The 11,202-nt window shown below is 51.9% G+C and overlaps 1 protein-coding gene across 1 annotated transcript; it reads left to right on the top strand.

Moving 5' to 3' along the window:
• Nucleotides 1-434: 434 nt before the first annotated feature.
• Nucleotides 435-11,102, top strand: B9D2 (B9 domain containing 2). The gene is made up of 4 exons (XM_017882726.1): nt 435-1,097; nt 1,536-1,627; nt 7,179-7,304; nt 10,549-11,102. Exons 2-4 carry the CDS (start codon nt 1,540-1,542, stop codon nt 10,860-10,862), a joined length of 528 nt encoding a protein of 175 aa, XP_017738215.1. The 5' UTR covers nt 435-1,097; nt 1,536-1,539; the 3' UTR covers nt 10,863-11,102.
• Nucleotides 11,103-11,202: the final 100 nt, after the last annotated feature.

The following is an 11,202-nucleotide window of genomic DNA, read 5'->3' as shown; positions in this document are numbered from 1 at the left end:
AAAAAAAAAGAAAACAAAAACAAAAACAAAAGATTTAGCCAGCCGTGGTGGCGCATGTGTGTGATGCCAGCTACATGGGAGGCTAAGGTAGGAGGATCCCTTGAACCCAGGAGTTAAGAGGCTGCAGTGAGCTGTGATCAAGCCACCGTACTCCAGCCTGGGTTACACAGTGCGACCCTTTTATGGAAGTCTTGATGGGACCTGATGACTGGCTTGATGTGGGAAATGATGGCATCTATGATGGCATCCAGGGACATCTCCATTTCTTGATTGAGAAATCAATCAATAGAAAAGAGGATTTTCTGCAAATAAGGGGATCCCAGTTCCTCATTTCTCTTCGCTACCCCAACGGCTCCTTGCTCAGACTCAAGCAGTTTAACAGTGAACTTGGCAGTAGCTTGGTAGAAGTCCAACTTCCTTCCTTGTCCTTGAAAAACCTAGGGGAACTCTAAAACGGAAGCAGAACCCACTCCCCAATTTCTCCACTCTCTGTGAATGAGGAGTGATTTTTTTGCTTTGTTTTCCAGTTACAAGGTAGGGGATGTACACGAGGTCCTGGAAGGAATTCCTCCTTGGTCGTGGTTCAATCTCTGATTTGTGATCCCGGAAAGCTCTTCGGTGGGGTCCGCAGCACAGAGCAGTTACGGATTTGCGTTTTTGGTAAAGAGCACATCTGGGAGACACTCAAACTTCCTCAGCCACACTCAACATGGCAGCTTCCTAGCCACGCCCAAAATGGCGGAACCCCTTGCCGTAGCTGGAGAGACGCTATTTTCCCAAAATGGAGCGAGAGGAGGAAAATGTCCATCACAGGTTCACCCCGCCTCCCGGGGACGCCTAGCACCAATCAGTGGCGCGGAGGGCGAGTACAAAGCCAGGGGAGGAGCCTGCTGTTGCCCCAGCAACAACCACAGAACCCAAAACCAGCGCGGACGCGGAAGTATCGCGGCTTCCATCTCTCGCAGCCAGGAAGGTCCTGGGAAAGGCGCGAGCCAGGCCTGGTAGGCGCCCGCGGAGAGAAAAACGAATCAACTCAACCCCATGAACTACAATCCCCGTTGCCACTTTCGCCCCTCCTAACCGTTAAGTGCGCTAAGGTAGGAATAACGCATGCGCTGCGCTTAGAGGCGTGGCTAAGTCGGCCCGGAACTCAACGCATGCGCCTTATGGAGCTTGCTGGGGGAGGGAAGCGGGGTGGCTGACTTGACGCGGAAGGCGGGTCTTTTGCGCTCGTGGGCGGAGCCATAGTCCCCTCGTCGTGTGGGGGCTTTCCGCCGACCTGAACCCAAAGAGGATATTTTAGACCTCGCAGAGTTAAATGCTGGTTCCCCAGACAAGGGTCCCCCCATTTTTTCCAGGCTTTCATGGGTTGGCAATTAGGATCTGTGGTCAAGACGTCAGCCTCAGGGGTGTGACGAAGCTAGCTTGGAATCCTAGTACTACCCTTTACTTGCTGGGCCTCAGTTTCCCCTCCTGTCAAAGGGAGATAATACACTTACCTCACAGGGTTGTGATTATATTTTTTCCCCTCCCAGGGCCATGGCTGAGGTGCACGTGATCGGGCAGATCGTGGGGGCCAGCGGTTTCTCGGAAAGTAGCCTCTTCTGCAAGTGGGGCATTCACACAGGTATTCCCCCAGGCCTGGTTCATTTCCACACCAAGACCCCTAGCCTAGAGGCTGCATGCTCCTTCCTCGACCCATTAACGCAGCCCCTTAAACTCATCTTCCATCAGCTCTCTGTACTCCAGGCTTAGCCCACACCCTGTCCACATGAGTCTCAAGCTCCCATCTGTATTTTTGTTTGTGCGGGGGCTACGGACAGGGTCTCTCTCTGTCGCCCAGGCTGGAGTAAGGTGGTGTGATCATAGCTCACTGCAGCCTGGAACTCTTGGGCTCTAGTGATCCTCCCGCCTCAGCCTCCTGAGAAGCTGGGCCTACAGGCACGCACCACCAAGTGTGGCTAATTTTTTAATTTTTTGTAGAGACAGGGTCTCGCTTTGTTGCCCAGGCTGGTCTCAAACTCCTGGGCTCAAGCAGTCCATCCGCTTCAGCTTCTCAAAGTGCTTGGATTAAAAACATGAGCCACCACATCCCAGGAAAGTAATTTTGTTCATGCTTCCCCAACTGAGGCCCTATAGAGTCATGGTATAGTGTAATGGTTAGGGCCATGGGCTGCCAGATCTGGATTTAAATACTAACTCTCCCATCTATTAATTGGAGACCTTTGGACTTGACCTCTCTGAGCCTCAGTTTCCTTGTCTGAAAGTGAAGCTAATAGCAGCCAAGAAGCGGCACAGGTTTGAGGTTAAGAGCACAGACTGCCTGGGTTCAAAACCAGTTATTGCTTGTTAATGCACCCTTGGGCTGATTATGTGACCTTGGGCACTTCTCTTCACCTCGACTTCTCTGTTTGTACAATGAGAGTAACAGAAATATTTACCTGTTGAAGTTGTCATGAGTACTAAACAAATATCAACAGCACTTAGAATAGGAATAGGGCTGGAATATGAAGTGCCCATTCAGTGTTTGCCTGGCTCATACAAGACTTTGATGGGGTCTTGTTTGTAAAGCCTGGGGTATGTTGTTGCCTGGCACAGATAAATGTCCATGAAACAGATGTGGCCATTTGGCATTATCATGTCTTCAGGCCTGAGTCCTAGTCCCTTTTTTTTTTTTTTTTTTTGAGATGGAGTCTCGCTCTGTTGCCCAGGCTGGAGTGCAGTGGCACAATCTTGGCTCACTTCAAGCTCCGCCTCCCAGGTTCACGCCATTCTCCTGCCTCAGCCTCCCATGTAGCTGGGACTACAGGCACCCGCCACCATGCCCGGCTAATTTTCTTTTTGTATTTTTAGTAAGAGACAGGGTTTCACTGTGTTAGCCAGGATGGTCTCGATCTCTGACCTCGTGATCCACCTGTCTTGGCCTCCCAAAGTGCTGGGATTACAGGCGTGAGCCACCGCGCTTGGCCTTTTTTTTTCTTTTTTTTTTTTTGAGACAGAGTCTCACTCTTGTCGCCAGGCTGGAGTGCAGTGGCACGATCTCGGCTCACTGCAGTCTCTGCCTCCTGGATTCAAGTGATTCTCCTGCCTCAGCCTCCCGAGTAGCTGGGATTACAGGCGCCCGCCACCACACCCAGCTAATTTTTGTATTTTTAGTAGAGATGGTGTTTCATCATGTTGGCCAGGCTGGCCTTAAGGTGATCCGCCCGCCTAGACCTCCCAAAGTGCTGGGAGTACAGGTGTGACCCACGGCCCCTGGCCTCTGGTCCTTTTTGATTCTACAGGTAAGTGAGGTGGAAGTTGAGATTCCCAGGAAATCGGGACCCTCCAGTTGATGGAAGAGAGGCAGACTCTGAAGTCAGACTTGGTTTCCAGGTTCCACCCCACCACTCACCTTCTCTGTGACCCTGGGCAGATGCCGTCCCCTCTTGGAGCCTCAGTTTCCTCATTTGTTCTTCATAGGGATGTTGGGAAATCTTGCTTTTAAGCAGCCTGACTGAGGGCCTGGTGCTTCCCTCACTCAACCCAGAAGGGAGTAATGACTAACCTGATTTTTATTATTTCAGGGAGTTGCTGGGGGTGTTGACCCAGCCAAGAATACTGAGGCAGTTGGATGAAAGGCTTGGGCTCTGCAGTTAGAGCTGAGTCTGAATCCAGTTCCATGATGGGACCTTGGTCTGCTGTAGTCACAGCTATGTCACCAGCATGGAAAACAGTGCTTGGCACACAGCAGGTGCTCAATAAATGTTCATGAACTTACCCTCTCAGAGCCTATTTCTTTACTTGTTAAATGGGAATTATATTAGTTCCTACCTCCTAGGATCACTAATTTGTCCAAGAAACATTTATTGAGCACCTTCTGTATACCAAGAGCTGGGTTTGTGGTCTTAGAGATCCAGCAGTGTGCAAGGTCCCTGTTTTCCTGGGCCATATGGCAGGGGAGACAGAAAATAAATAAACAGGCCAGGCACGGTGGCTCATGCCTGTAATCCCAGCACTTTGGGAGGCTGAGAAAGGCAGATCACCTGAAGTCAGGAGTTTGAGACCAGCCTGGCTAACATGGTGAAACTCCATTTCTACTAAAAATGCAAAAGAATTAGCTGGGCATGGTGGCATGTGCCTGTAATCCCAGCTACTCGGGAGGCTGGGGCAGGAGAATCACTTGAACCCGGGAGGCGGAGGTTGCAGTGAGCCGAGATGGTGCCATTGCACTCCAGCTTGGGCAACAGGAGCAAAACTCTGTCTCAAAAAAAAAAAAAAGAAAAGAAAAGAAACAGATAAACGAGTGCAGCTGGGTGTGGTGACTCACCCCTGTAATGCCAGCACTTTGGGAGACTGGAGCAGGAGGATCACTTGAGCCCAGGAGTTTGAGACCAGCCTGGGCAACATAGTGAGACCCCCCGTCTCTACAAAGAAATAAAAAATTAGCAGAGCATAGTGATGTGTGCCTGTGGTCCCAACTACTTGGGAGGTTGAGGTGGGAGGATTGCTTGATCCTGGGAGGTCGAGGTTGCAGTGAGCTGTGATTGTGCCACTGCACTCCAGCCTGGGTGACAGAGGGAGATCTTGTCTCCCCCTCCTCAAAAAAAAAAAAAAAAAAAAAGCACTGTGATTACAGACAGTGGTAAGTGCTAGGATGAAAAGAAATGATGTGACAGAAACTAGTGTTTGGAGAAGAGGGTCAGGGAGAAGCCCTCTGTGGAAGTGGCACTTGAGCTGGGCCCTGAAGGATGAAAACAAAAGCTAGGGATGGGGACATCCAGGAGCAGAGCTTTCTAGGCAGAGGGAACAGCCAGTGCAGAGGCCCTGAGGTGGGAAGATAGAAGTGGGACAGTGAGGCCAGAGGGTGATGAGGGAGAGGGAAAGTGATGGGAGATGAACTCAGGGACGGGAGCAAGAGCCAGGCCATGTGGGCCATGGTGGAGAGTGTAAACTGGGGAGTGAGGAGGGAATTAAGAGTCCTAGAGGGTGGATTAAATGAATGCATTGCCTAAAGTGCTTAGCATAGCATCTGGGATTTAGTAAGTACTCGGTGTATTTTCTTATTTTTTTTTTGAGATGGAGTTTCACTCTTGTTGCCCATGCTGGAGTGCAATGGGAACATCTTGGCTCACTGCAACCGCCGCCTCCTGGGTTCAAGCGATTCTCCTGCCTCAGCCTCTTGAGTAGCTAGGACTACGGGCGTGCGCCACCATGCCCAGCTAATTGTTGTTTTTTTTAAGTAGAGACAGGGTTTCAGAATGTTGGCCAGGATGGTCTCGATCTCTTGACCTCGTGATCTGCCTGCCTCGGCCTCCCAAAGTGCTGGGATTATAGGCGTGAGCCACCACACCCTGCTATACTCGGTACATTTTCTTTCTTTCTTTGATTTTTTTTTTTTTTTTTTTGAGACAGGGGCTCACTCTGTTGCTCAGGCTGGAGTGCAGTGGCACGATCATGGCTCACTGCAGCCTCAACCTCCTTGGGCTCAGGTGATCCTCCCACGTTGGCCTCCTAAGTAGCTGGGACTACAGGCATGAGCTGCTATACCTGGCTAATTTTTATATTCTTTGCGTGGCTTGGTGTGGCTTGGGTTTTTGTTTGTTTGTTTGTTTGTTTTTGAGACAGAGTCTTTCTCTGTTGCCCAGGCTGGGGTGCGGTGGTGCGATCTCAGCTTACTGGAACCTCCACCTCCTGGATTCAAGCGATTCTCCTGCCTCAGCCTCCCGAGTAGCTGGGATTATAGGCATGCGCCACCATACCTGGGGCTAATTTGTGTGTGTGTGTGTGTGTGTGTGTGTGTGTTCAGTAGAGACGGAGTTTCACCATTTTGGCCAGGCTGGTCTCGAACCCCTGACCTCAAGTGATCCACCTGCCCTGGCTTCCCAAAGTGCTAGGATTACAGGCATGAGCCACCGCACCCATCCTAGTTTTTGTATTTTCAGTAGAGATGGGGTTTCGCCATGTTGGCCAGGCTGGTCTCAAACTCCTGACCTCAGGTGATCTGCCCACCTCAACCTCCCAAAGTGCTGGGATTACAGGTGTGAGTCACTGCGCCCGGCTTGTTTGTTCATTTTTTGAGATGGAATCTTACTCTGTCACACTAGCTGAAGTGCAATGGTGCAATCTTGGCTCACTGCAACTTTTCCCTCCCAGATTCAAGCGATTCTTGTGCCTCAGCCTCCTAAGTACCTGAGATTACCAGCACCTGCCACCACTCCAGACTAATTTTTGTATTTTTAGTAGAGACGAGGTTTTGCCATGTTGGCCAGACTGGTCTTGAACTCCTGACCTTAGGTGATCTGCCCGCCTCAGCCTCCTAAAGTGCTGGGATTACAGCCATGAGCCACCATGCTCACCGTGCTCAGCCTTAATTTTTATATTATTTGTAGAGATGGGGTTTTGCCATGTTGGCCAGGCTGGTCTTGAACTCCTGGACTCAAACGATCTGCCTGCCTTGGCCTCCCAAAGTGCTGGGATTACAGGTGTGAGCCACTGTGTCCGACCACTCAGTGCATTTTAGCTATCATTATCACCCCTCAGTAGGATCGAAATTGTTATGTGTGTTTCAGGATTGCTCCTGGAGGGTACCCTTGGCCTCGTCTTAATCCTTGGACTAGGCTTGTAAATGTGGGGTGAGAATAGTAATAAAATGATATTGAAGACTTATCCCGTGCTCACTATGCTCATTATCCATTCATGGATTAATGGGTTAATGGATTAGTGGGTTATCATGGGAGAGGAACTGGTGGCTTTATAAAATGAGAGAGAGACGTGAGTGGCATGTTAACACACTAGCCTTGGGACTCTTCAGAGAGTCCCCCCAGCAAGAAGGCTCTTACCAGATGGGGCCCCTCCACCTTGGTCAGTCTCCCCTAACTGTGTGATAGAAATTCCTTTTCTTTGTAAATTACCCAGTTTCGGATATTAAGAGTAACAGAAAACAAATGAAGACAATGGGGAATGCATTATTACTCAGCCCGTTTTATAGATGGGGAGACCAAGTCATAGATGACTTGCCCAAGGTTGCAGAGGCAGGAAGAGGTAGTGCCAGGATTTGAACCCAGATACTTGGTTCCAGAGTCCACGCTTCATAACCCCTACCAGTAGATGCCACAGAGAAACAGTCCTATAGCCACAGCGGCATCCCCTTCCCAGTGGCTGCCTCCCACCCCTCTATGTCCCCACTGTCACTGCAGGGGCAGCGTGGAAGCTCCTGTCAGGCGTGCGGGAGGGCCAAACGCAGGTGGACACCCCCCAGATAGGGGACATGGCCTACTGGTCCCACCCCATCGATCTGCACTTCGCCACCAAAGGTCTTCAAGGTGGGTACCACACCTGGTCCCGGGGCCAGGCTGAGAGAGGGGGACGGGTAGCCTCTGAGGCCCCTGGGTCTGGGAACACCAAGACCTGTCCCTGCTCCCCATACCACGTGGGTCCCTTTTGCAGCCAAGTCTGGCCCGAGAGAGGCTGAGCTAAGGCTTTCCCAGGCCTGCTCAATAGGCGATCCCAAGTTTGTAGGATTAGGGCAGAGGCCAGGGTGGTGCGGGAGATGGGAAGGTGGGGGTCAGGGTGGGAGGGAAGGTGGCATTCAAGTAAAGAGACTTTCCAATAAAAGAGAGTAAAGAGAGTTTCAAGTAAAGAGAGTTTCCAATAAAGAGGAAGCCGGGAGGCAGGGTCTGAGAGAGGCAAGGGCTGTTTCTCCAGGAAGGGTTCCTCTGCTTGAAAGTAGAGCCGCTGCTCAAAGGGGAAATCAGTACTGGGAGAGGAGCGGCATCAGAAAACCTTTTGGTAGGAAATGTGGGTTCCTGAAGATGAGTCGATTCTGAGAAATTGCCTAGGTAAATGTGCCGTATATTTCACCAATATAAAGAATGTTTACCTGGTGCCTGCCCTGTGTCCAGCCTGTGTTGGGTGATGCCAGAGAGACACTGGGGATCAAGGCAGTGCCCCTTAGCCTTCTCCTCACAGAGTTCACCATCCTATGGAGGGGACACACCTCTCTCCAGACAGTGGCACCTCAGAGTGGGCAGGACTAAGATAGGCAATTTGGAGAGGCCGTGGGAGCCCAGAGGAAGTGCCTGACTCTGTCAGGGAGGTCAGAGAGGGCTTCCTGGAGGAGGGGGCTTCTGCGCTTTGCTGTGAAGGGCCAGTGGAGCTAATAAGGCAGAGGGATAGAAGAAGGTTCTAGGCAGAGGGAGCTACATGTGGAAGACTCAAAGGGGAGAATGAACCAAGGGCGTCTAGCGGACTGAGGGAGAGTGGGACGGCAGCAGGGAAAGGTAGCAGGGGACAGGCCATGCAGGACCTTGAGTGCCAGGCTGAGGAGCTGAGGCCATCTCCTGAAGGTACTTGGGAGCCAGAGCAGGTGATGGACAAGTGAGATTTCACTTTTTTGTTTGTTTTTTTTTTTTGAGACAGTCTCACTCTGTTACCCAGGCTGGAGTGCAGTGGCAAGATCTCAGCTCACTGCAACCTCTGCCTCCTGGGTTCAAGCAATTCTCCTGCCTCAGCGTCATGAGTAGCTGGGACTACAGCTGTGTTCTACCATACCTGGCTAATTTTTGCCTTTTTTTTTTTTTTTTTTTTAAGTAGAGATGGCATTTCACCATGGTGGTCAGGCTGGTCTCGAACTCCTGACCTCAGGTGATCCGCCTGCCTCGGCCTCCCAAAGTGCTGGGATTATAGGTATGAGCCACTGCGCCTGGCTGAGATTTCACTCTTAAATAATCTTTCTGTCCTTTAAGCTGGAGCTGGGGAAAGAAAAACTTTCCGGTGCTGTGTGGGTGAGGTGGGCAGCTCTAACCTTTCAGCTCTTGGGGCCTCCGGTTCCCCAGTGGTGGCATCAGCCTTGCTTTCTCTTTTCTCAGGCCCCCATTTTGTCCATTAGGAAATCTTACTGCCTCTACTTTTGAAATACACCCTAAATCCCACTTCTCACCCTTTTCTCGCCCAGCACCTTGATCTGTCCAAGTTCATCTCTCACCTGGACTATGACAGGAATCTTGTCTGTGGGGCCCCCTTCCCGAACCCCCGCTAATCTGCACCCCACATGCAGCTGGAACTCTGTGAATACCTAAGGTCCCATCTCCGCTCTGGTCAGAACCCTCCAGTCGTCCCCATCTCACTCAGGGTAAAAGCCAAAGTCTTAGCATGCATCACAAGGCTCTCCACAACCTGGCTGGCACCTCCTTCCCTTCTCCCCACCTCATTCTGCTCTAGCCATGCTATCCCCACCAGGCACACTCTTTGTCGGGGCTCCAGCCATGCCGTCCCCACCAGACACTGCCCTCTCAGGGCCTTGGCACTTGCTCTTCCCTCTGGCTGGGAACACTCTTCCTCTAGATGGCCACATGGCCTACTCCCTTCCTTCCTTTTAGCATTTGCTTAAATGTCACCTTCTCTTTTTTTTTTTTTTTTTTTTTTTTTGAGGCAGAGTCTCGCTCTGTCGCCCAGGCTGGAGTGCAGTGGCCGGATCTCAGCTCACTGCAAGCTCCGCCTCCCGGGTTTACGCCATTCTCCTGCCTCAGCCTCCCGAGTAGCTGGGACTACAGGCGCCCGCCACCTCGCCCGGCTAGTTTTTTGTATTTTTTTAGTAGAGACGGGGTTTCACTGTGTTAGCCAGGATGGTCTCGATCTCCTGACCTCGTGATCCACCCGTCTCGGCCTCCCAAAGTGCTGGGATTACAGGCTTGAGCCACCGCGCCCGGCCAAATGTCACCTTCTTAGTGAAGCTTCCTTGATCCCCTTCTACAGCGGTATCCCCACCCTCACCCTACCCAGCTCTGTTTTTCTCCACAGCAATTACCATCCGATCTAACCTATAATTTGCTTATTTACTACATTTGTTGTCTAGGATATCAGCTTTACGGGGGCAGGAATTTTTGTCTGCCATCCATGTTCATGTCCGCCGTGTCCCCAGCTAGCTAGAACAGGGCCTAGCACAGGGGAAGGGGTCACCATGAGATGAGATGGGGCTGGATCTCCAAGGGCTTTGACTACTAGACTGAGGAGCTGAACTGTGTTCTGAGGACATGGGCAAAGCTATGGAAGGAAAGATGCTTCCAGATGCCAGGTGGAAGGTGGATTAGAGAGGGGCAAGAAAGAAGGCCCTGGGTCCAAAGAGAGCAGGGCAGGGACATGAGGAAGGAAGGCAGGAGGTGACCCTGACAAGGACCACAATGGTTACCTGGGGACTGGAGGAGCAATGGGCTGCCCTGACATTGGGTCATGGAGGAGGATAACACAGAAAGGAAATTCAGCAGAGGTCTGATTAGAAGGCCCTTGAATGTTGAAGAGGTTGAACTTTATACTGAGGGCACTGGGGAGCTATGGAAGGATCCTTAGCAGGGGAGTAACATGGATTTGGAAAGATCTCTGGCAGTTGTGTGGGAATAGATGAGAGGGTGGGAGTCTAGAAAGGAGGCTGGGTTGGAAACCCTGGGACAAAAACCCAGAGAGGAAAGGACTGGGCCTGGGGTCTCTGGTGAGTATCAGGGAGCGGGGAATCAGGAGCAGGAGTCTGGTCTCCACCCATCCCTCCTTTCCCTTCTCCCTGCTTTCCTGCAGGCTGGCCCCGGCTCCATTTCCAGGTGTGGTCCCAGGACAGCTTTGGCCGCTGCCAGCTTGCAGGCTATGGATTTTGCCATGTGCCCAGCAGCCCGGGCACACACCAGCTGGCCTGCCCCACGTGGCGGCCCCTGGGCAGTTGGCGAGAGCAGCTGGCACGGGCTTTCGTGGGTGGTGGGCCACAGCTGCTGCATGGGGACACCATCTACAGTGGGGCCGACCGCTATCGCCTGCACACAGCTGCTGGTGGCACCGTGCACCTGGAGATCAGCCTGCTGCTTCGCAACTTCGACCGCTATGGCGTTGAGTGCTGAGGGACCCTGTCTCCAGTGCCACCACCATCCACACCCTGGACACCCAGTGAGGCACAGTGGTCAGGAGACCGTCAGAGCTGGACCCCAGCTAAGGACTCCTGTCCTTGCTAGGACCTCTGGGCCCAGTTTCCCTATCTGTAAATTGGGGACAGTAAATGTATGGGGTCGCAGGATGTTGGGTGACAAGAGGCTGCTTAGCCACATGGGAGGTGCTCAGTAAAGGAGAGCAATTCTTACAGGTGTCTGCCTCCTGACCCTTCCATCCCTCAGGTGTCCTGTTGCCACCTCCTCCCACTGACACCCTCCCGAGGCCCCCAACTTGACAGACCCTCTTCCCCTA

The sequence above is a fragment of the Rhinopithecus bieti genome, unplaced genomic scaffold (genome assembly GCF_001698545.2).
Source record: "Rhinopithecus bieti isolate Rb0 unplaced genomic scaffold, ASM169854v2 scaffold_13621, whole genome shotgun sequence".
Classification (NCBI taxonomy): domain Eukaryota; kingdom Metazoa; phylum Chordata; class Mammalia; order Primates; family Cercopithecidae; genus Rhinopithecus; species Rhinopithecus bieti.
The sequence above is the reverse complement of the archived record's forward strand: the minus strand, read 5'-3'. Positions and strand labels throughout refer to the sequence as shown.